This window comes from Podarcis bocagei (assembly GCF_964188305.1).
Source record: "Podarcis bocagei genome assembly, chromosome: 12".
Lineage (NCBI taxonomy): Eukaryota > Metazoa > Chordata > Lepidosauria > Squamata > Lacertidae > Podarcis > Podarcis bocagei.
In genome coordinates this window covers 36,094,607-36,120,435 of record NC_138137.1, presented here as the reverse complement: position 1 = coordinate 36,120,435, position 25,829 = coordinate 36,094,607, and the positions used below count along the sequence as shown (strand labels likewise).

The 25,829-nt window shown below is 42.5% G+C and overlaps 2 protein-coding genes across 6 annotated transcripts in view; one reads left to right on the top strand and one right to left on the bottom strand.

Annotated features, from left to right (window-relative positions):
• The first annotated feature begins 211 nt into the window (after positions 1-211).
• CROT (carnitine O-octanoyltransferase) lies at positions 212-24,089 on the top strand. Of its 2 annotated transcripts, none has more exons than XM_081163201.1 (17): positions 212-443; positions 2,753-2,873; positions 5,174-5,298; positions 6,590-6,771; positions 7,391-7,515; positions 10,205-10,313; positions 12,279-12,372; positions 12,463-12,588; positions 13,791-13,892; positions 14,600-14,683; positions 14,795-14,902; positions 15,649-15,779; positions 17,250-17,373; positions 18,988-19,066; positions 20,243-20,336; positions 21,473-21,592; positions 22,880-24,089. In XM_081163201.1, the coding sequence occupies exons 2-17, from the start codon at positions 2,759-2,761 to the stop codon at positions 22,998-23,000; spliced, it is 1,839 nt and encodes a 612-aa protein (XP_081019327.1). In that variant the 5' UTR covers positions 212-443; positions 2,753-2,758; the 3' UTR covers positions 23,001-24,089. The 2 variants fall into 2 exon arrangements, with proteins under 2 accessions (XP_081019327.1, XP_081019328.1); XM_081163202.1 differs by lacking the exon at positions 212-443 and adding an exon at positions 2,450-2,583.
• The window catches only part of LOC308569358 (ATP-dependent translocase ABCB1-like), a 57,995-nt gene continuing 55,550 nt past the window's right edge, over positions 23,385-25,829 (bottom strand). For all 4 annotated transcript variants that reach the window (XM_081163143.1, XM_081163144.1, XM_081163142.1 and 1 more), the window contains exon 28: positions 23,385-25,829. In XM_081163143.1, the coding sequence (XP_081019269.1) occupies positions 25,623-25,829 (207 nt within the window). In that variant the 3' untranslated portion in view covers positions 23,385-25,622.

Below are 25,829 nucleotides of genomic sequence, written 5' to 3'. Positions count from 1 at the left end.
GGTCGGGCGACGACGCGGGGTTAGAAAGCGTGCGAGCCGACAGACAGCGGGGGCCGCCGGGTCTGCTCTGCTTCCCGCCCCCTGCAGCTGCTCCCGGCGCCCCCGGGTCTCTCCCTCCGCGTCGGCCCTGCCCCAGCCCAGGCGACCCAAGGCCGGCCTCCAACCCGCCTTGCGCACCGCGCGCTCCGCCTTGGAGAAGCCCCGCCAGGCGCTGGCACTTCCTCCTTCCCAGCAGGCCTGGATGTGGGGTAAAGGTGAGAGGAGAAGCGAGCCAAGAAGCAGAAGCCTCCGCCTCCCGCCGCTCCCGCTTGAGCAACTCCGGCTTCACTGTTTGGGCTGGAGGCCGAGGGACGGGCGGCGGCGAAGACCCCGACTGCTACGCGGAGGCCTCTCCGAGCGGGAAAGCGAGCAAGCAGCGCGGCCTGCCAGGCGCCGGGGCTCAGGTAGGGGAAGGCAGCGCAGCGCTGTGGGAAGAGGAGGAGGAGGGCGCCCGGGTGGGGTGGGAGCCCCGCAGAAAGGGGGGCGCCCCGCAAGTGAGTTTTTGGGGGGCCTTGCTTGCTCCCCTTTCTCCTTCCCTCACCCCACCCCATAGGCCGCCTCCTGTTGTTTCTGCAGCTCAGCAGCCAGAGGTAAACAAACTCGACACTTTGCAAAGCGCAGCCCGATGAATTCTGTAAAAAAAACAATAACGCGAAAACAGGCAAAGTTCGCAACGGAGCGTGACAGAGTTTTGTGTTATTGATTTGCTGTGCAGTAAGCCGTCCTGGGCTAGGGCTGACGCCACCAGCAAAACTTTTTTAGCCCACTACTGTCCCTGCAACTGCTTACTGTAGAGCCCCAGCTGCAACTTGAACGCAACCCTGCGAAACTAGGGTTGCCTACACATTTAAGGCACATTTCCCCTCCCCTCAAAAAAATCCTGGAAACCGTGGCTTGTTAAGGGTGCTGTGGATTATAGGTCCGTGAATGAACGACTGTTCTTGGGGTTCGTTTGGGAGGGGGGGGGAATGTATTTTCAACGCAGTGTGTGTATATGCAGCCTGCGTAAGCTGTCAGCTGCCTCTGTTTGTAGTTTTACTTTTTGGGAAGCACCTAGGGCGTATTAGACGGTGTATGCACGAGAAATGATAGCAACGTTGTCAGGGTTCGGGAAGAAAGTGAAGTGTGTGTTTCTCAATCACCCTGAAAAATAAATGCATTTTAGATTACCTTTTGCAAAGGGGCCAGAAGGCAGAGCACACAGTCAGGGAACATTGTTGCCGTGGGTGCCCAAGATGCTTCACAAAAATCAGTAAAGACTGGCTTGTTCTGGACTTCTGACACAACAACCTACTGGTGGTAAAGGGCAGGGATTGAAATAATATAGTGTAAGGTTGTCACTAAGAGGTATCGTCATATGTACCATGGAGGGAAAATACATGTTGCGTAAACCCAATTGAGTATGATACTAAGATCATGATGTATTATTACTATACATTAATTACTATAATTCATAAGCTGCACAAGGTGGTTTGGTTGTACTTAAATTTGCATATCATTATCAACTTCAGTGTCATTGAGAGCCCCTCTAGATTACAGTCATACCTCGGGTTATAGATGCTTCGGGTTGTGTGATTTCAGGTTGCGCACTGCACCAAACCCGGAAGTACTGGAATGGGTTACCATATTTTTCGTCCCATAGGACGCTCCGTCCCATAGGACGCACCTAGTTTTTTGGGGGGGAAATAAAGGAATTTCCCCCCCTTTATTTCCCCCCCAAAAGCAGGTCGAGGAAACCGAACCAGGTCGAGGAACAGCGGGATGGCGGTGCTGCGCCTCCCTGCTGTCCCCCGAGCTTGTGGGGCTGGCCCATGTCTGCCCGGCGCGAGGGGCGCTCTGCATCAGGGCGCCCCGCCCGCCGGGCGGCAGGCTGCTATCCGCAGCGTGGGGAGCCCTGCGGGGAACTCCTGCAGGGCTCCAACATGCTGCGGATGTCTGCCCGGCGCGGGGGTGCTCTGCTTTCAGGACGCCCGACGCTCCGGGAAGCAGGCTGCTATCCGCAGCCTAGACAGCCCTGCGGGACCTCCCACAGGGCTGCCTAGGCTGCGGATGTCTTCCTGAAGCCTGGAGAGCGAGAGGGGTCGGTGCGCACCGACCCCTCTCGCTCTCCAAGCTTCAGCAAAAGCCTGCATTCGCCCCATAGGACGCACCCAGATTTCCCCTTCATTTTTGGAGGGGAAAAAGTGCGTCCTATAGGGCAAAAAATACGGTACTTCCAGGTTTCAGCGCTTGCTCATAAGCACTGAATCGCAACCTGTGCATGCGCAGATGTGCGGGTCGTGGGTTGCGAACGCTGCAGGTTGCAAATGTGCCTCCCGTACGGATCATGTTCCCAACCCGAGCGTCCACTGTATGATCTTTCAGAAGGGCGGGATTGATACCTTTTTCACTAGGCACACCCAGGACTTGCAGTTCTGTTTCCCGTTCCCACAGTTTAGAAGCTTTGCTGTGAGGGAATAGCTCTGAAGTTCTGACTTTTAAAAAAAGGCCTGTAGAAGATATGCACTCCAGCAGAAGGAGAGCGTGATGTCTCTGGAGTAAAAGGTATGATTGTTTTTAAACAGGCAGGGACATTCAAATCAACTTGGATGGTGGGAGAGGTTTACATTGTAAATTACCCAAGTAAGATGAATTAACGACAGATCAGGAAGTGCAATCAGTTTATAGGAGTCTGTTTATTTTTATTTTTCTTAAAAAATACTGTTTTCTGCAGATCGTCATGGAAAACCAAGTGACTGATTCTTCCGAAGAGCGTACATTTCAGTATCAGAGTTCACTCCCTTCACTGCCCGTTCCTGCTCTTGACGAATCTTTAAGGAAGTACCTCGATTCAGGTCTTAAACAAACGTTAATGTTTATTGTGGGTAAAGACTTAAGTAACATGGAAATAATAACCTGCTTTTTGTCTGCTTAATCAAATAACTTCATGCATGTTAAGAGTCTGAAAGTACTAAGGAGTTTGAAACACAGTTGCTATAATACATTACTTTACTTACAGAGTTAGCACGAAATGTACCAGTATGCTTTCAATATTTAAAGCACATGAAGTCACAATAAAAATGTTTGCCACTGGACTGTGCAAAGGTTGTAAAGCGTTATCCAACACTGCACTTTCTAAAGTCAAATGGGAGGAGCTTGAAACCGTGACAGTGTCCTTGTTAAAATTACTTGGTTCCTACCCAAGGCAAACAACCTTCAAAATACAGCAGATTTCTATATACTGAAGCTGTAAGTGACACCATGCTTAGAAACAATAATTAAAATTTATTATTATTATTATTATTATAAGATGTTAATAAAGAACTTATTATCAGGTAAATGTGTATAGGGTTGCAGCCTAAGAGAGTACTATTGAACTCAGTGGGGGTTACTTCTGAATAGGATTGAGCTGTAAATGTAAATAAATTTGTGTATTGTCTAGATTGTCTAGTATTTCAAACTAGAATGCCTGTTTGAAATACCCAAGGAACTATGAGATGTTACAGTTTAAAAGCCAAAAAATTGCAGTCATTACTAGAAGGAAAAGAATATTTTCTTATTCCTGTTACAAACCATATATCTTTTTTAAAAATGTTCCTTTTAACCTTAACTCTCATATTCTCGATTTAAAACCAGGTGGGTTGTATCCAGTGAGCATTGGATACCTTGGTTGGAAATAAAATTAGCTCCCATTGATTGCTTGATCAACTAAAGCCGTAGTTAATTAATACTTGCAACCCTTATTGTTGTAAGTTTTCATTTTTCATGAAACATTATTAGAAAAGAATGGTTGTTACCGAGGACTTGCATACTTTTTTTTTTAGCAACACTTCTGAATCAAAATAATTCCCAACTATCACTTCCTAATATCTTCCTAAACATTGGGCATTTATGCCAATGTATAAAGTTGTCATTGTACATTGTGTCCTATTAAAAGTTTCATAGGCCTAAGAATCAAATAGCTTCAGATTTCTCCAGCCAAGCACTGTAATGACTGTGTCCTTAAGAGTCAATTTACAGGCTATACCAGTCTGTTGGAATGCTCCTTAGAATTGCAGTGTTAGTCTCTGACAATATGCACACTTGAAAGAAGTTCAGTAGAAAACAAGCAAACTTGGTAAATAGACGTAGGCTTGCCAGCACGATTTAGCAATGGTGGATAATCACTGAGTGATTATTGCTGCCTGACTCTTCCATGGCTCACTGTTTTTTCTTCAGGTGTAATAATCTGAAACCTAGCCAGGGAATACGGTGTGCATGGTATTTGGCTCTATTCTGATTGGCAAAAGGGCAGGAGAGCAATTTGCAGATTTTACAGTACAGAAATAGCCCTGGCTCAGTTATACTTAAAATATAGGCTTGGCAAAATATTCAAATATTGTCAAAGGACTTGACCATGTTGTTTCACTCTTTATCTTCTCAGGATTAGTTGTGGTGACACTCTTTCTCAAAGGAAAAAAACAATGCCTTATATCTATGATATATCTACTGAACACTGGTTACTGTTCAGGCTCAATGTGAGCTTTCCATTTTACTTTGAGAGTGTAGTGACTGCAGGCTACCGTAATTCACCCAGGCATCTTCTTAGTCTTGTTAACTAAGCCACATGTGCAAACTCTGTCCATTCCAATAACATTGTGTTTCAGTTGATACTGGATGGTAATGGAAGTTTTGTTTGTGGTTATTAATTTATAACAATTCTTCTGCACATGTAAGCCGTCATTTAGTACTACAGAGATGGGTTTGCATGACCAAAAGCAGCAGAAATATGAGATGATTGGACCCTTACTGAACTCGAAGCATGGGAACCCCCAACAAAAATTTAAAATTTGGCAAAATATTTGGACTTAATGATATGTATTGGTATAATTTGGAATAACTAATGTGATATGATTGGATTGTTAAATGGAAAGTTTAATAAAAAAAATTAAAAAAGAGAGATGGGTTTGCATGTATGAACCTGCACTGTGTTTGTCTCGTTAACATTCAGCTGTTAAGAAATAACTATTTACAGATACTGTCAGCCGTGGAAGTTGGTTTTTTTGTTTGTTTTCTGCACACTGATTTTGAACTTTGGAACATAAATGCAACTTGGAAGTACAGTCATAAAAAGGTTCAGAACATTTTTGTTTATCTAAACATTTGTGTTTTGCAGTGAGACCTTTCCTAAATCAAGAAGAATATCAAAGAACTTCTGACATAGTAAAAAGATTTGGAAATGGGGTTGGGAAAGAGCTACATCAAAAATTAGTTGAAAGAGCTAAAGTGAAGAGGAACTGGGTATGTTTTAAGAAAGCTTGCATGTTTTGCTAATTCATGCTGATAATCAGTTTTCTAATGAAAGACAAGAAAAGGGTGCAAGGATTATATCTTAGAAATATCAGTCATTGACTCAATACTTTGATCCTTACTCATACTGCTTCATCTCATGTTGTGGGATGAACCACACATTCTAGCAGAATTTTCAGGACAAAATCCTCTTTTTATGTGTGGAAAAGCAGCACAAATGCATAATAACCAGATCACCAGTTCAGTTAATAAAAAATACTATATTCTGATTTCCATCCCACTGAAGTCAATAAGTCTTGCAGAGCAATCCAATGCATGTTTACTCTCTACAGAAGTCCCTCTGTGTTCAGTGGACTTCATGTGTGTATAGGAGTGCAGCCTAAATTAACATAAGACCAGTGCTTCACTTTAATTGTATTGTGGATCCATCTAGATGCAGGAACAAACATTTTAATGTGCTCAAGCACAGGCTGCTTTGCTTTGGTCTTAAATTTGTTGGTTGAAGAAGAGTTAAAAAAAATATTTGTTACATAATATTTCTTAAACTGGATTCCTGGTTTGTGATATTTTACCATTTCATATCTAAGAAACAGAAGGAAATCCTTTTTTCTTCCCTATTTTAATTGTGCAGAGACCCATATCAGGGTTTAGAAAATGGAGACAGTTTCACATGAACCTTTAAATGCCATAATATCTTCCGAAAATTCAAGCACCTGATACTTAGAAACAAAACAAAAAACACTTCAGGTGTAGGATAATCCTATGTAGAGCGCTACATTTATAGATTCTAAACATGAGATAAATGTCTGATGTCCACAGGTTCATTGTTGACCACAAGTAAGGTTTAACTGCTAGAAATGTTAGCAAGAGGCAAAGCCCACTTGCATTTCCAGATAGCTGGACCAGGCATATGTGGTCAGCACATTGCTTGGAGCATGCAAGGACCTCTGTGTAAGAGTACGAAAAGCAATTTAAAATAGGAAAACGTTTGATCCAAATAACTACTTTAGGCGCATATATATATATATATTCTTTGCATAGGAATCCCCCATGCCAGATCAGAAACTGAGTCTCCCTTTACTTTCAAATATTGTTTGTTGTGTGGCATGGAGGGCGGCTGCTTGATCCTTATATTCCTAACCCTCTCTTGATGTGCAGAACTACTTTTGCCAGTGCCAGTTATGCAGCTATGCTTGCCCTGAGGCCATTCGGCAAAAGACAAATCTAATTGTCAGAACTGTGCTCAATGCTCCTTATGCTCTTAATTGCTGTTTCTTTTCAGCTGGAGGAATGGTGGCTGAATGTGGCCTATCTTGATGCACGTTTACCAACACAAATCTATCATAATTTTGGAGGGCCAGGCCCTTACCTTGAACATTACTGGCCACCTAAAGAAGGGACTCAGATAGAAAGAGGAAGCATTGCTGTATGGCATACCTTGAAATTCTGGGAACTATTGAGAACGTAAGAAACTTAAAAGCACCATGTATTAGTTCTTATATATAAGGATGATACTGGTCACTTTTTGGGTGGGAGTGTAAATATTGCTAATGTTCATTGCTGAATGTAGTCCCATTTGATTGTTTGAGGAGTTCTGTACGTGCTTACTTGGGAGTAAACCCCAGTAAACTCAATGGGACTATTTTTGAGCAGACATGTATAGGACTGCACTGTCTGTGTCCGTGTCTTGGAAGTCCTAACCTGTGCCCTAATGTAAGTTGCTTCAAACATATATCAGCTTCTTGTGGATTAAGGCTGCAGGCTGGAGTAAGTCCCATTGAACTGTACGGCACTGCATCCAAGTTAGCATGCGCAATATGAGGCTGTAATTGTCATAAAAAGAGAGAACAGAGGACACCTCACTAGTGTTTACTGATGAGCAGATAGCTTTGCTGACTTAGGTAAGTGATTCTTCTCATGGGCTGTAGAAAAACGGTATAAGGGTTCAGAACACTAGCCTATTTAATCAGGGAAAGATTCCTTCCTGGTGTCAAATCTGGTATCTTCTTATCCCTGGGTTTGCTGCACATTCTTTTCAACAGAATTTGAGTGTCTTAACAATGTATTGTTGTGTTTATTACAGAGAAAAGTTGCCTGTACATAAACAGGGCAATATGCCTCTGGATATGAATCAGTTTCGAAAGTTGTTTAACACCTGCAAGATTCCAGGAATTACACAAGATTCCATTGCCAATTATTTCAGGACAGGTAAAAAAAAATGATTTTCTAGATTAGAAGAATTTTTTTTTTTTAAAACAAAGCATGTTTATATGGCATCCATTGCATACAAAAGGGCTCACAAGTACATTTATTTTGCTGCTCTGGTTTTAAGAATCATTATTATTGTTTGGTTTCTGGCCTTACAGTAAGGTTTAATCTGCAGTGTAGGAATCCAGAGGCAAATAGTCACTTATTTCTTAAAAGTCCCACTGAAATCTTTGTAACCTATGTAAAAATTACTTAAAAGGATATCTTCAGTTAAGCATGGTCTTTGCAGTATCTTGGCACTAAATAGCCACAAGATTTGACTTTTTGTGCAACTCTTCAAAGCACAGTAGCACCTTCAGTAACAGGATCTTGCAGTCCTACATAAGAACAAAAAGGTTCGGTCACATCTATAAATCTAATTGAAAAGAGGGTGGATTTCCTTTGGCCTCATTTGGTTGACAGTAAAAAAGCTTCTTAAATTATGTTTGTACTTTGGTCACAGTGAACGTTAGTAGGTTGATTAAATTGCAATGATTGTAATGTCTATAAAAATAAAAGTAGTTGTGAAACTATTTTATATAAAACAAACTTGGACACTAGTTATTAGTTGCACTAGTTCTTAGCTACAGAGTTCTTGCAATGTCCAGCTGGAATGGAAACAATTCAAGGAGACTAGGAGGCAAAAGTTGCTCATCTTTCTGGTGAGCCGATGGAGAGGCCTTTCCCACCAGTACAGCCATCAGTGCAAGAAAGAGGTTTCAGGGAATATGAATCGATGCCACAGTAAAGCAGTGTACTGACAATGTTACATTTACATTGATGCTGAGTTGCCCCTCTTCATCCGCTTGAACACACAATCACCAGGAATGTTGTTGACAGGTGTATGAAGCTCTTGGTGAGATAATAATCTTTATAGGCACACCCTATTTGATTGCCTCTGCGAAACATGCCCTGTTGCCACTGTTCTCTTCAGTAATGCCAATATGTAGGTAGTTGCAATGTACAAACCGAGAATGCCTCCTTCATGTAACATTCCTGAAGGTAAAATGATCTGCCTGCTTCTTTATAAACCTGTGTCATCTACTTAGGGCAGTATGCACTAATTGTGGGCTTGTGGCCGAGGGGCAGAGACCATTAGCAGCAATAACACTGAGCTGTAGGAATGAAGATGTCTCAAGTCAGATCCATGTTCCCATGTCCTAACAAGAACCTTTGAACTCTCCCATCCCCCTCCTGGAAGAGGCAGTGATTAGGGAGAAAGCAAACACTCACTCTCGTTTCTTTCTTTCCTTGGTTATTGAAAGACGAGACCATTCTTCAAATGTGAGAAGTTTTTCTCTAGATCAACACAAGGGCTGCTTCCATGGGCTGGCGTCTTTACTATCAACCTGCCCCCTCAGTCCATCTGCAGTTGCTTCCACTTCCTCTCATCTCTAGGAAAGAGCCTGTAACCTGGACCACATTATTAACGGTTGAGGACCAGCCAACTCTCTCACATGTTTATTTGTAATATTGCTTACCTGCCCCTTACCATAAAGTCCTGAGGCCGGTCACAATATATAGTTTTGAAAACAAGTGAAGCACTTAAAAGTGCTGTAATGATCAAAACACTAAATAGTATTGTATAGATTCAACAAAATGGGTGGAACCCACAAAACAAAAATACCTTAACAGTTGAAGAACAGAGTAACAAGGTGTGGGCCTTCAGCATTTGGAGAAAGCCATACAGTGAAGATTAGCATGTCAGGGGTACTGGTTCCCTCATCCTCACTTTATATAAACACAGGTGTGTGTGTGTGTGTGTGTGTGTGTGTGTGTGTGTGTGTGTGTTTTAAATCCACTGCTACCAATTCACTCAGAATGCCTTAGGAACATGGATAGTAGGCCTAGGTGTGGGATGAACTCTGCCACTAGACAAAGCATAAATTTTAAAATAATATTGCTGATTTGTTAAAGGAGTACTGTATGCATAAGGGAATGCAAATAATTATTTGGGAGTCTTAAAAGTGCTTGTTGACAGTTTCTGAAGATTTGAGAGGCCCTCACACTAGCCTCTTAAGTGGCTTTTGTCTCAGGCCAAATTCCCCAACACTCCACCCCAGCCAAATACTCTCACAAACCAGTCTAGCTACTGAGGTCAATTTGCCTCGGTGCCTCAAAGCTCGTCTGGGTGTACACCTGGATGCCTGGACCAGTTTAGCCAACTAATATCCCACTTGTGTACCCATCTTCTGATAAGAGTACACAGTATTTCAAGCTTGTTTGTGTGGATGCTAATGCTCATATCATTTAAGAAAATGATATTTTTTAAAAATACTCTAGTCACCAATGTATTGCTGTGATCAAAGTGTCCAAGCATCCGCTGGAAATCACTGCAGTATTCATCCAGATAAAACAAAATGCACCCAACATCTGCTATGTTTTATTTTTTCCTTTCCAGAGGTAAACATTGCAGAGAATCCTAAATATTCGGCTGTGTTGTCGCATCATGCTATAGAGCTTTTCTGTTTCAGTTATCTTTGCAGTGCAGACTTGTGTTGGACTGAGAAACAACATTTCTCCATTGAACTGGGTAATGATTAAAAGAGGTTTTCGTATTGGTTTTATTTGTTGCAGCACCTTACCTGGCATTTTGCAGTGACTGCATCATGCTCACAGGCTTTTTTCTTTTTTCTTTTTCATCTTTCAGACAGTGAAGGTGAATCCCCATCTCACTTGATAGTCCTGTGCCAAGGTCGAATTTTTGCATTTGATGCGGTACACGATGGTCAATTATTGAGTCCACCAGAGATTTCTAGGTATATTTACAATAAGTACAAGTTAAAAATCAATGATCAAGTTTGTTTCTGTTACTTTGTTTCTATGTAGATTTAATGTGAGTTACACAACATGTTAAAAAGTAACATTTGTATTCTAAAAATGTCTCCATGAGATCACTGAGGGAACATTTTGCAAGGAAGATTATACATCTTCAAAGGAGTTTTGCAAGCTCCATTGAAATAAATGGCATCTGCATGGCAGTAGTGTTTTGTGGACTGTACTCTGATAGAGTTCCACTTCATGAGCTGCATAGTCGTGCCTTGAATCCAGAATGCCCTGGAACATTCTTTTGGAACCCGAATGTCTGATGGGGCTTCCGCAGCTTCTGATTGGCTGCAGGAGCTTCCTGCAGCCAATCAGAAGCCACAATTTGGTTTTCGAATATTTTGGAAGTTGAATGGACTTCCGGAACAGATTCCGTTTGACTTCCAAGGTACAACTGTATTATGTTTCTTTCACATTAACTCCTTCCTCTAAAATTCCTATCCGTTATTCACTCACTTTTTATGGAGGATCCAGATTACGTCATTACAAGATCATGCATTCCAGTGTTTTCTGTCTTGACTGATCTGTGACATTTTTTTCATTGCATTTTATTGCAAAAAACAAAAACAATTGTAGCACTATTGACACTATTAAGGGCTTACTGTGAGTTTAAAAATTTCCTCCTTGAAGTTTCTGCTCCTCTTATTGTTTCCTGTTCAGTATACATGGGGGACTCATGATGAATTGCCTCTTAATTAGTCGACTTCTGCTCCCCATGGGAACAGGCTTCAGTTACTGATTTCAGAAAGGAAAAGAGAAAAAAGAAATAAAACCAATGCTTTTCTCCAGCCTCATGAAAAAAGGAAAGAAACTGATTGCATTGTGAGTCACTACTAATTTCCCAAGTGTATTGAACAAGAACTAATAAAAGAAGCGAAAGCTGAAAAGGAGCAAACTACTGCAAGAGACCTTGGCTCAGTGGGAGTTTCATCCATGGCGGTGGATGCTGCTAAGTACACTAGTGCTATATTGAACCATAGTTTTAAATTCAAATGACAACTTTGGGCTTAAAAAACAGGATGCCATTTGGGTACCTCTCTGGGTTTCTCTGAATAGTTGGATGGGCTGAGTGGTTATAGCAGCAGCTGCTGCCATTTGCCCTCTCCCCAGAGTGTCCTAAGAGTACAGCTAATAGGCGTGTGCTGTTGAGAAATGTGTGGCGGGAAAGGCAGGAGGGGATGACAACTTCTAGACAGCAGCTGCTACAAGGGCCACTGCTGCCACAGCTATCCCTCTTTTGTGCCCCATCTCCTGAAAACCACCATCTTTTCCATTCATGGTATCTGAATGTAGTGGTGAAAAGGAGATTTTGACTCTGTTCTGTTTCCAGCCGCATTAAAGGGCCTTACTGCAGAAACAACCATTGACCTCTATCTCCTTTTCTCTGAAAAGGCATCGCTACTACCTGCGTGCTTCAGAGAGCAATTAAAATATTACTTTTAAAAAAATATATATCTTGAGGCGAAAAAGAGAACGTGCTAGAAAAGAGAAACACATATGTGGTTGTGCTATGAATGTTGACCTGTAAGGACATATTTCCACAGAGAAATAGTGCAAGATCCACTGAGCATAGGTGCGTCTCCTAGAAATCGTGGGAAACGAGTAGTTCTGTGCAGTTTTTGCCATGGGTACATAGTTGTAAAAGGCATGGATCTGAAATGAGTTCTGAGAAGGCATTCAAACAATTCATCAGACCATCCTTAAACTGGGGTCTGAGAGAAAGCATGTGGGCATATGAAGGTAGACAGGGTGGCCTAGCTGATAGGACACTGGAACTTGAATTAGTTAGTTTCAAGTTCTGGATAATCACAGGCATAAGAGAGTACCTTAACTGATATTTTGCATCTGGACTACTAACTAGCTTTAATTTCTCATTTTTTTATTTTGAATCCTTCAAGGCAACTTTCCTACATCAAAGAGAGATGCCAAAATGAACCCAAAGGGCCAGGATTGGCTGCCTTAACATCTCAGGAAAGAACCCCATGGGCAAAGGTTGGTACACTTCTTTTTGTGGTGGAGGGCAGTGATTGCCTGGATTGATGTGTTTTTTGATTTTTAATCATGACTACACTTGTCTCTTAGACACGCGACTATCTTATCAACTTGGATCCAGAGAACCTGTCCCTGTTGGAAAAAATACAGAGCAGTGTATTTGTAGTCTCCCTCGATGAACTGAGTCCTCAAGCTACACCTGAAAATTATACAGAGGTAATTATGGATTGCTGGATTTCATATTCTGTGCAGTTCTTAATAACCTGCTTCATGTTAAATAAACATTTGGCTCACCTCGTGTTGTGGTCGAGGCTGTAGGTTTCGCTCCACCCATCAATTACCCTAATATAATGATATTGTTTTAAGATGGGACATATCAGGCAGTATCAATGTTGACACAAAGCTGGCACAGCTCACCCTCTGCTAAATAATCCTCTCCTGCGCTCACAGGACAAACTGCAGCATATCACAAGTAAACAGTGGAAATGAACATGGTGCACGACACCAAAGTGTCTGCAGAGCAGGTAGCATGTATCATGAGAGGGCAGACGGCTGTTCGCTCAGACCAAAATCAGAAGCATGTCAAATGGGAGCGAGAATGAGACCTGTGCAGCTGGATGCTATACAACAAAAACTCTGATAAAATACAAAACAGTCCCCAACTCAATGAAAATATTAAAGCAGGATCACAGTAATGATTACAAAACAACCATCAGAATTAAACATCAAAATTAATCCTCATGCCTTTTATATCTTAGCTTCTTGCAGTGGTTATATAGCAACATGGTTTCTACAGGCAGCTTTCAAGTACAGGCAAAGAGGGAAAACACTGATTAGCAACAAAAAGATTGTTGGGCATTAACTAATACTGAACTGTGGGAGTGTTGTGGTCATTTCTTAGGGCTAATTTGCATTTTTGGGGGGCAAGTGCTTGTAATGTTTAATAATACACTTCGGTCAGAAAACACATCTTCCAAACGTGGCTGAGGACCATTTGCTTGTGCTGGGAGATTGGCCTCTCCAGTTCAACCTTTTCAATATTTAGTTCTATAAAATACCGGTGTATACAGACAAATGCATTCTCCACATACGTGTAAATCAATACTTTGGTCTATATCGAAAAGAGCTAATGAGAAGAAGAACTGTACAGTCGTGCCTCGGAAGTCGAACAGAATCCGTTCCGGAACTCTGTTTGACTTCTGAAACATTCGACTGCTGAAGCGTGGCTTCTGATTGGCTGCAGGAAGCTCCAAAGGGCAGTTTGGGAATTTGCTGTCTCATTTCACCTTTAGATGCAGCCAAGTGATGTGGGAACTGTATGATTTCATTTTGATCTTCTGTTCATTTTTGGCCAATTTTTGTCAACGGTAACGTTGCAGGCTTTTCTTTTGGAACTGAAATGTTAACTTTTGACTTAGATTACCTCTTTGGCTCTATTGGGAGATCCAACGCTACGCTGGGGAGACAAATCCTACAACTGCATTATATTCTCAAATGGAGTGTTGGGTTCAAACTGTGATGTAAGTAGATTTTTTTTACCTGAGCCCCCATCGATTCTTTGTATTCCTTAAATCCTACAATTATTTTTTTTGGGGGGAAGTTGGTGGTAAAAAAGGAGTTGTATCTTTTTAAATAGCAGTTTCTGTTTTAGCACGCTGCTTTCACAAATACCTCAAATAAATAACAATTTATAAAGGAGTTGCTTTATAGTCTGAGCTTGCTAGCTAAATACTGAATAAAAAAGAAGCATAACAGTAAACCAGATTTTCAGGCCCCGTGTGGTTTATCTAGAAAGGGCAGTATGCTGACTGAACAGTCCCACCTTGCCTTCCCTGGTGCAAATGGAATACACCAGTAAGCCTTGGTTTGTTACTCCCTAGTCAGCAACACTAACAACAAAACATGGCTTCAGGTTGGCTAAGGATCATGGCTCGTTAGGGAGCAACAAAACGTAATCACTGTTACAGACATAAAGGAAAGCCAAGATTCTCTTGTTATGGGAGTAGCAAAGTGGGAGGAATTGCTCAGTGTTCGCCAGCACACTTACTCATTTCTGATAAGCCAGACCTTCTGGTTTATTGTGGTTTATCATTGCAATACAAAACACTGCTGGTGTTACACCCTGAGAGTCTTTTTGTGGAAGAATGCCAGAGAATCAAAATCAGTAAGTTTGGGCCCAAGTTTATGGTGCACTAATACAGTCATTTCTGTTTTGCAAATGTTTCAGCATTCTCCTCTAGATGCCATGGTTTTGGTAGTCCTCTGTTCTTACATTGATGCCAAGGTTGTTGAGTCGGAGGGAAGGTGGAAGGTATGAAAGATTTACAGTTCCATCCTATCCTATGCCAGTTAATAATAAGATCCTCACGTTTATGGAAATAAATCTTGGGACTACTCTCTCATCTTTTGAAATGAAAAACAGGGACCAGACAAAGTGCGGGATATCACCTGGCCAGAGGAACTTGTGTTCAGGTTGGATCAGAAAGTGCTAAACAACATTGCGCACTGTAAGGAACAGTATGAGAAGCAGGTATGTCCTTTCTGTGCATCTTTTTCTGTAGACACAGCTTCCTTTATTTAGACCTGTCGCAGGTTAGCTCCCTGACCAGCTTCACTGAGTTCTCAAAGCACAGTGATATCTGGGACAGGCACAGTTGATTAAACATTAGAGCTTTCAGAACTCATTAGTACAAACCTCCTTCTCTCCGACAGCAATTTATTTGTGACTGTAAATTATTGCAACCTGATTAAAGTAACGAGTCAGTTGTATCAAATTGGTTTTAACTGATTAGAGCTAAAATCCTGTGCACACATGCTTTGAACTTAATAGGACCTACTTTTGAGTAAACTTGCATAGGATTGAGCTCTAAATCTACGTAAACTGGTAAATGATGAAAACAATCTTTTCGAAAGAAATAGCATGCTTCCTTTGGTTTTAGATGCCCCCCCTACCTGCAATTAATCTAGGATGCCCCTTTAATTAAGGCTGCAGTCCTATATCTGCTTAATTCCAGGCAAGTCCAGTTTAACTCAGTGAGGCTTACTTCTTGCATAGGATTGCATTGTATAAAGGTTGATCTTTAAAAAAGAGTAAGATTTGAGTGCATTTGAGTTCCTGTTTTCACCTGAATCCAATAGTGCTATGTAAGGGGTGTGGAGGGCGAGGAGGAAATAGAATAGTCAATATGCGTACTGGTGTAGAGTTTGGAAGTTGAAATTTTGGGTTTGGGTTCCCGCCCCTTTTTCCTGTGGTGACAGCGTTTTCGTTTTTCTCAGGTGTCTGACATAGAGGTGGTGAATTGCGCCTTTACAACCTTCGGCAAAGCACTGATCAAGAAACAGCAGTTGCATCCCGATACATTTGTTCAGCTTGCTCTCCAGCTGGCGTACTATAAACGTCACGGACAGTAAGAAAAAAAAGTTATCTAGGCAAAATTGGAATCAAATAACTTTGAATACGTTGATTCCTAAATGAAGTAAATTGTGGAGCAGATCCTTAGTAGCTCACCCAAAAATACCTATACGAGAGTCTGTGCAGCCACTTTGAATGAAGCCTGAAATACATTAGGATGCTTCAAAAGCATTCGGACCTCCTAAGCAAAGTGGGATGTCCCTGAAGGATTTTGAGGCTCTGTAGGAGACATCAGGGCTTTGACTACTGCCTTGGTGTACATGCTTTTAAAGCAGTCACAGTAGGAACTGCTCTGAAAGTACATATCTGGGTAGTCATCAAAGGGTGGAAGTAAAGGAGGTGCACCCCCAAAATAGCACACACCAAGGAGCCAGAGAGGGTTAGGATCCTTTGTGAGGGATGTGTTTTATCCCCACTCCCAGCCATTTTTGACGGTGTCAGTCAGTATTCCGCTGTGATACCTTGTTCTCCAGTCACAGCTACATTAAAATATTGGCTGCTTGAATTGGGTTTTTTGTTGTGAAGCAATCACTTCACCACCAAGAAAGACGTGTAAAAGTGCTGGCAGGGAGATTGGAAGATTGGGCGGCTGCACCAGCAAAATCCAGTCCAGCACTCCTGACAGAGCTCCTGCACAGAGCTCACACACAAACCACACGCGCACACACTGTGTTGATGGCGTGAACAGTCCCATTACCTTCATGTTTCTGGATCAGTTAGTCTGATTGGTTCTTTCATATATGGGTTTCTGCTAAAACATTGAATCGGTAGGATCTTTAATACACCCTCACTACACCTCCAGTAACCTCTCTTCCACCCCCATTATTTGCACACTCCATCAACCAATGATAAATGCAGATGGTCATTCATCATTTAATCATTTAGAGTGGCTTGCATGCAACCATGCTGGAAATGTTGTGCTAAGCAGCAAGGAATTTTTTTTGCCACTGTCTTTACCTGTGCCTGTGTGATAATCCCAATCCCCCAATAGCCATGCTGCATATGACCAACTTTGCAGGAGTTGGTCCACACCTGGGTTCAAATACTCTCTCTGTCTTGAAGCAAGCACAGTGGGTGGCCTGTTAGTCTCAGCCTATCCCACTTGAGAGTTGCTTTGAAGATCAAATGAAAGCGGTGAAACAGTGTAATCCACCATAAGCTACTTAGAGAATGGGTGAGGCAGAAATATAATTAATAAATGAATGCACTGTGATTACGCTGCTGCTTTTAAAAGTTCACAGGCATTCACCTTCTGTTCTTGCCCTTGAAAATGGGCAAGATTTCCCAAGGGAAAATCTTACTTTACTTATGTTAGCTTAAAAAATAAATAAATAAGCTTTCCAATTTGCCTGTCTCCTTTTACTCCCCCCTACTTCCTTAAAACATGCTTGCACAATTGGATACTTTCTCATTCAAGTGGAAAGGGAGCTTCCTTTTTTGTAATTGTCCTAACATTCTTTTCTAGCCCAGGTTGCTGCTATGAAACTGCTATGACCAGACGTTTTTACCATGGCCGGACAGAGACTATGAGACCGTGCACCATGGAAGCTGTTGAATGGTGCAAATCCATGGTAGATCCAGCCTTTACTGTAAGCATTGATAACGATAAGTACTTTAGGATTTCCAATTCTGCATGCTTTGTGTTGTCGCTGTGAAAAGTAGCCGGGATGTGGGAATCAAGGCTGTCTATTCAAGCCTTTTTGTAATAAAGGTTCAAATCCAGTGGATACATAAGCCCTTATGTTCCTTTGGTAGTTAAATCTTGGTTGCTGCCTCATACAGCCCATTCATCAGCTTTCTTCATGGCAGAGAGTACAGATAACTAAAGCAATCATGTTATGTAATACACACAACTTGAGACCTAAGACTAAACCCATTCACCATGGGAGATGTAGCCATTTCTTGTTGTTTTTAAAATGCAGAACAAACTGTATTGTTTCACTGGAATTTGATTTCCTTGTTTTTAAGTGGGGCAGCGATAGATCTCTCTCCTGCGGTTTGCTATCAAGTGGTAAGAATTAGAAATCTGGCAGAGAAATAAGGCGGCCATCTCACTTCTACCATTTTTGGGGTCTTCCTTTCTTCTGCTTTTCATTCTGTTCACTGTACTGTTGTATTTTGCTTGCATTGGAGCTCTGGATTCATCCACTATTAACTGAACGGTTTGGGCACTTGGAAGCTAGGATTTCACATTGCAGAAATCCCACAGGGCTCTGTTCAGGTTTCTCACACCGCAGGATTGTTGCAAAACAAACAGCCAGAGATAGTGTAATAAAGCTTATCTCTTTTTACAGGGCTCATTCGGTGCCCATTTTAGTTTGGCTCTTGCAGTTTTGCTGCGGTCACTTTCCATTGCCATTTTGAAGGGTCTTTTCCACATTTATTCACTGGGCTGTTTGGGGAAACATAAAACAAGGTTTTGTTTATTTAGCATATATGGATATTTAAGCATTACCTGGTCCCATTGAGGAAAACAAGCAAATTCAGAGATCCACTCCGATGGTTAGCTAGTTCATCTGATGATCAGCTTGCAAGGAAACAGTTCTGGGAGAGGAGGAGGTGGAGCTGATCTCTCAGTTGAGTAAATGCGATGGACTCGCCTTCCCTCCCTCTGTTGCAGCCATAGGAAATGGCAGCTAACAGTTAAGGGGTGAGGAGGAGAGAAACACCAGCTCATCTGTCTGCTGAGCCAATGGAGCGGGTCCTGCTGTCCTGACACTCTTTAAGCATAGCTATAATGGATAGCAAGGAAGCAGGCGTAAGGTATGGATCAGGTGGTGTGCTGCATTTTCTTTTTTGTAGTGCTTTTTGAGCAAATGCCACCTGGATAAGACCTCCGTGACTTGACTGAGTGCACGTACTGATAATTAATAAAACAATGCATGCTCACTGTTTGTGTATGGATTCGCCTTTCATCTCTGCAGGACACGGCTATGAAAAGGTAGTGACTCCCTCCTGCTGGCTGATGTATTGTTAAATAGACAAGTGCCCTGAGTTGTTGCATTAACTCCAAAAGTGTTCGTTTTGCCCGGGGATTGCAGGTCATAAACGGCGACAAGGAAGAATTTCAGTTGGCTTAGAGGGGAACAGCAGGGATGTACGATTTTTCCTCCAGCGTCTTGCTTGAGGGAGGAGTCTTCAGTTTTATTCTGTTGGGCGCCACAGTCCGTTCAAATGATTTTTCTTTTCTTAACTTTCTGCAGCTTGGCCAACGAAAACAGCTTATGCTGAAGGCATTTGCAAAGCACAATAAACTTATGAAAGAATGCGAGAATGGAAAAGGTACTTTCCTTTTTTTTGACGCTTGCCAAGGGATGTTTGTGTTGTGATAAGTTGGCATTTGTGTTCTCTCCACCTCTTTATTGCGACATGCTGCTGAACCGAGCTGAAAATGTGGCATATTAATTCACCCTTCCACGCATTGGAGGCAGCAAGCTCTGCCTCCTAAGAGCATAAACTGCTGTCATTGCTACCCTTTTAGCAAATTCATGAGCATCCATAGTAGGGGGCAAGACGGCTAGTTAACTTCCCCCATGTGCCATAATTCTCTGATGTCCAGCTTTCATTTTAAAATGAAAGTCCAGGACAGGGGTAGGGAACCGCTGACCTGCAGACCAATCCTGGCCCATTAGGCCTCCTGATTTGGCCTGCTAGGCTGTTTTGGGGAAGCCACGCCTACCCACCCAAAGCTATACATCATGTATGACAGGGCTTCAAAGGAACAACTGGAAGCTTAAAATGGGCTCCTGATCACTCCACTGCTGGAGCAGAATGTAGTCCCACCTGCCCATCAGGTGATGATCAGAGTGCACCTTGCTGAAGGATAGAGGAGCAGTTTGCATATAATGAAAACAGTTTCTTCCTCCCAGTGCTGCTCTTTGAAGTGACCTCATTCTGCTCCTTAAACTTCTGAAAATTGGAGAATTTTAAAGGATCAGCTTGAGGCTGCTTGAAAAAGGCCTTCAAACATTGCTGCGCTGCGCTTTGATGTCCCAACAATTGGGACTGCAAAGCACAGCATCACCTGACATGAGAGACAGCAGATTTACCCATTGAGAAACAGGAGTTGATCTGAAATGTATGTTAATCAGAGGCCAGGCCTACTTAGGCCTTGTCACCATCCAGACCCCGTATTTATCAGAAATTGTTGACCAGTTCTTCTGTGCTAATTTGCATATTTTCTTTGTGGTATTTATCACACACACACCATTGAGAAATCCCTGCAGATGGCCATGAGCACAATCCCCAATCCATTTTGGCCACTGCTCTTGCTGTAATCAGGAGGCCAATAGGCTGAACCAATTAAAGATTGCCAAAGTGCTCGAACCATACTTTTCCCACCGCAGGTCTCTTGCACAGAGAGCTATGAAAATCTACAGCTGGCTATTGAGACAAGCAGCGAGTAAGAAATCCATACAGTACATCTAAACCACATGGGATTATTATTTCTCTTTACAGGATTTGACCGTCATCTTTTAGGTCTCCTGCTTCTGTCAAAGGAGCACAGCCTTCCTGTGCCAGAACTCTTCTCAGATCCTGCTTTCTCTAGAAGGTACCTTTTAAAATGCTATCTCTTTGTCTGACAGTTGGGAGTGGAGTAAAGGTAAAGGTAGGTCCAGTCGCGGACGACTCTGGACACTCATCTCGCTCTATAAGCCAAGGGAGCAGGCGTTTGTCCGCAGACAGCTTCCGGGTCATGTGGGTCATGTGGCCAGCATGACTAAGCCGCTTCTGGCGAACCAGAGTAGCGCACGGAAACGCCGTTTACCTTCCCGCCGGAGCGGTACCTATTTATCTACTTGCACTTTGACATGCTTTTGAACTGCTAGGTGGGCAGGAGCAGGGACTGAGCAATGGGAGCTCACCCCGTCGCGGGGATTTGAACCGCCGACCTTCTGATCGGCAAGTCCTAGGCTCTGTGGTTTAGACCACAGCGCCACCTGCGTCCCTTTGGGAGTGTGGGGCACCTCAGCAAATCTCGCACCAAATCCCAGCGTGGCAGATTTGTCAGGGTTGACTGGGTGGAAACAGGATGAGTAACAGCCCACTATAGCAGCTGATAATGTTGCCTTGGTGACAAGGCCAACTGCTTGTAGACTGAGCAGTCCCAGATGCTCCAGCAGAGCCTGGAGAACAGCTGTGTAACTTCCAGTGCTCCCGTTAAAAATGTCCTCACCTGGTGCTTTCTTGAGTCTTTGCTGCTGGACCAGGAAGGATGCAGACCAAGAGAGGACTTCCACCCACCTTCCAGCTAGTTCCTCCTCTTCCTTTGCTTTGCAATTCCCATTATCACCAGGTAGGACTGGGAATGATTCCTACGACCTGGGATAGCTCAGTTGGTGGAGCATGACGCTCTTAATCTCAGGGCTGTGGGTTTGAGCCCCATGTTAGGCAGAAGATTCCTGCATTGCAGGGGGTTGAACTGCAATGACCCCTGTGGTCCCTTCCAACTCTTTGTCTCTGTGAAGCTCCTGAAGAGCTGTTGCCAGTCAGTGTCGACAACCCTGAGCTAGATGGACCAACCGTCTGACCTACGGCAACCTCTCTTAATGCTTTGATGTTGATGAGAGCGCATTCACTTCCTCTGGTGTAGCTTGCTAAGGATCAAAGGGAAAGCAGCCCCGTGTGTTTGTTTGATTCTGGATGGAAACGATTCGTTCTGTAATCGTGTTTCTTTTTAATTCGCAGCGGGGGAGGTGGAAACTTTGTGCTTTCGACGAGCCTTGTCGGCTACACGAGAATCGGGGGAGCTGTGGTTCCAATGGTGCACCAGGGCTACGGCTTTTTCTACAGAATTAGAGACGACAGGTGAGGATGCTCTTAGCCCCAACTCAACAACTTAAACCTTCTCTCTGCGTTTCTCTCTGTGTACATCGTCAGTGAAAGTATCAGCCCTGGCAGTATTTCAGTAGGCAAACCAGAGATCACAGGCTGCCCTCACAGCCAGCACTTAACTGGTTTTTATTTTTGTCAAATAAAAAGGAGGGGTTGAGGAAGAATGTAGGGTTGTTCCTTTTTTTTTTTTGGACAAAGTTTTTGAGCTTTCTTTTTTTTGGGGGGGGTGAGTTTTACCCAAAGTTGTTGAGCTTTTTGACCAAATCTCAAAAAAGATGTTTTTTGCTATTACAGTGGTACCTCGGGTTAAGTAAGTAATTTGTTCCGGAGGTTCGTTCTTAACCTGAAACTGTTCCTTACCTGAAGCACCACTTTAGCTAATGGGGCCTCCTGCTGCTGCCACGCCACCAGAGCACAATTTCTGTTCTCATCCTGAAGCAAAGTTCTTAACCTGAGGTACTATTTCTGGGTTAGTGGAATCTGTAACCTGAAGCGTATGTAACCCGAGGTACCACTGTATTTAGGAAAAATCAGCAGCAGCAAAAATGACACTGCCGACATGGGTTGCCATATGTCCAGATTTTCCCAGACATTTTCCCAATTTCTGCCCAGACACTGCTTCAGACTAGAGTCTTCTGTTGTATGTCTTGGAATTTCCAAACGTATGGGAACCCTAAAGAATGGGAGGGGGAAATGTCCTTCAAGGGGGGGGGGAACAAGGGTGAATGAGAAGTACAACAAGCATCTCAAGGAGAACTCGGGGTTGCTATTTCTATTCCTGTCCTGGTGATACTGTAATGTTTTCATTGCTGTAAAATACTAGTATGGCCATGGTATTCGTTATGATGCTGAATGTGCTAGTAAAGAAAGATAACTGATTCTGGATTCACAGTTGACTTTGTAATATAAAAGTGACCTAGTGTGATTCACTAGATAGCGTGTTTGAGCTGGGGGGGGGGATACAGGGGAAAGTGCTCCCCCGAGATACTAAGAGGTCCAGTCAGAACTGGTGCTTTGAATCTTGCCTGGAAATCCAGACATTTTAGCTAAGGGTGTAAATGGTTCTTGCATACTTATGCCCTTTACATTGAAGCCATTGTTCTAGTATTCAGAATTGCTGCATAGTATGTCGCCTTGTCAGATCACAATGGCATTATCTGGGTACTCAGCAGCTTCATCCATATGTGACTGAACACCTGTGTTGATTTTTAGAATGCTATTTATCTAAACAATTGTTTTTTTTAACATTTCCACTGATAGGATTGTTGTGGCCTGCACCACCTGGAAGTCATGTCCAGAGACGGATGCAGAAAATCTGTGTCAAGTTCTGTTCCAGTGTTTACAGGACATGGTCAAGTTAATGAGCACAGCCCAGCTGTAGAGAAGAAGCTGACACTATATAGTGCCTTTAATGCTTTGTGCAATTACTATGTCTGTGTATCCTGTACACTTGAGGAAGGAAAGTTTAAGCCAAGAGGAGTGTTTACAACTAGGTAAGCTACTTTCCGGTTGAGCATAGGCAGAGAGAATGCAAAACTCTTCTTTTTTATAATGACCTTTACTGCAATAACAATGCAATAGTTTTCCTTGAATAATGTTGCAACAGCAATGCAAAATGACAAACTCTTAGTAGAAACTATGCAATATTAAACCAAGCCTCAGCAATGCAAAAACACGAGCGAATCAGTGGTAGTTCAGAAAATGGTACACATGCTCTGTGCCTTTGCAAGGATTATGAATCATGATTCCTTTCTAGACAGGATGATTATCATGGCTCTTAGAATTTTTAGCTTCTAAAGCAGGGGTGGGTAAGCTTTTCTGAACCATGGGCAAAAAAAAATCACCCTTGGCCAGCCTTACATGAGCTGCTTGCCAGCAGTGAATATGCATGTGCACACACACACCACTTGCCACACTCTCAGGCAGGTAAGCACCCAGCTGCTCATCAAATTATCAGTCTAGTGATAGCGGATGATTTGGACCCCAATACTATTTCTACCTTAAAAAAAAAAAAGAATGGCAGAAAAACTTGGTTTGGGGCTGGGTAACACCCCCCCCCCCAGCAGTTAGTCACCCCTGGTGTAAAGTAATCACGATAGGTATTGGGATTATTGCTTTATATAATTCTTCACTACTGTCCTATTTTCTGTGATGGGATCTTTGCAACTCAAAAACCACCACTTTAAAAAAGGCTTTTGAACAGAATGATCATGTGCGAAACTTGTTTTAAAATTTTGCTTTTATTTTCCAAACCAAGAATATTAAATGAAACTGTACTTGAAAGCTTGCAATATATATATATATATATATATGGTAATTATTAGAAAGTATGTATACCACTGTTGCTTCACGCGTATAGCTCCGCAAAATTCTCAGGACTTCCTTCTTAGCATTTTAAAACGAAGCACCCCCTCATAATTTTATCAATTATGTAATTTCTTCTCTTTGGAATAAAACCACATCAAAGACAGTGTTGGCTTGATTAATCTGTATGTACATATACACACTTCATTGTGAAGAAGGCAGGCAGTCTCCTGTCCAAACTGGTCAAACTCCCCTAACCCATATGGTGCTTAAATTCTTCAGAACACTTAATGTGGGTATTTATCTTTAAAACATATCTCTTTATACCCCATTCTTCCACAAGAAACTACCAAATGCAGCTGTCAGTTAATGAAAAGCAATACAAAAAAGTGGTAAACTATAAAATCCAGTCATTTATACCAAAAAGGGTATTGTGGACCTGGAAAAGATGCAGAGAGAAGCAACCGAAGTGATAAAGGAGCGTGGAGCAACTTGGATTCCGACTAAACATCAGGAAGAACATTCTGGCTGGAAGAGTTGTTCCACAGTAGAACCGTCTCCCTCAGAGGTGGTGGACTGTCCTCCTTTGGAGGTTTTTAAGCAGAGGTTAGATGGCCATCTGTCATGGATGCTTTAGTTGAGAATCCTGCATTGCAGAGGCATTGGACTAGATGACTTTTGAGGTCCGTTCCCTGATTCTATGAAAGGTGACAACATTTGGGGGCTTTAGCTTAGAAGAAAAAGTGGGTAGGAAGGGATATATTTTGTGTATAAAAATTAGGAATGTTCTGGAGAAAGTGGACAGAAAAGTTCTAATACTAGAAGCTGGAGTCCTCTACTAAAGAACAGAAAGGAGTTATTCATGCAGCTCTTAGTTTAACTGCAGGATTTGTTACCGCAGAGTGTAGCAATGCCCACCAAAGCTTAAAAAGGCTCTTTCCCACAGGCAGTTGCTGTTGACTGGCCCATTTGTGGGAAGGGGGACAGTCTAGCTAGGTCGGGCTCTATGGTCTTCTTCAGGAGTCTCAAATGAAAACAGCCACACAAGTAGATTTGCTTCCCAGTATGTTGTGAGGAAGCTATAAAGAAACGTGCTTAATGCTGCTTCATTAAAAAACAACCAGTGGAGTGAGGTTTCCACTTCAGCCATCTCAAGGTCAATCCAGGAAGTTTGACAATCACCAACTGAGACTTCATAAAGCCCTTTTCACCGAGAATCCAAAATAGTTGGCTTTGAGAGTACTCACCAGTGTTGCTCCGGCATAATTGTCCATTTTTAAATTAGTAAATAATAGTTGGTCTTGCTTCAATTAGCCATTCAGATGTCGACATATCTTCTTGGTCTGTAGTTCTGGCTTCCAGGGTGCAAGGAAAGAGAGGGCTTGTTCTCTTGTTCTTTCACTTTCAGGTGTGTGTATTTTTAAGCAAAGTCCTTGGAGTGATCAAACAACTGTAACTTTTGAAAAAGGAACACAAACATGTGTCTCTAGACAGCTGAGAACGAAAGGTAAGCACACCCTAGTGTAGAAAATGGATCAAGATAGGAAAAGCTTCGGTTTGAGAAGCCTTGCTGCAATTCATCCCATCCGCCAATACTGGTTTATTTTGTTTAATATGGTGATGATACAAGTAGTGCCTCTTGCAATCGCCATCTCAAGAAGTGAATTCAGCTTTAGCAATATTCTGCTTTTGTTTTAATTTATGCAGGGGCTGATCCTGCCTGAACATTGACTAGAGCGTAATAGATTCCTTTTGCAGCCAGTAACTGTTGATGTGTTCCTTGTTCTTTGACTTTCCCGTTCTGGATCACTGCTATACTGTCCGCGTTCTGCACTGTTGATAAGCGGTGAGCTATTACGATGCAGGTGCGACCTTGCCTGGCTTTATCCAGAGCCTCTTGGACAAC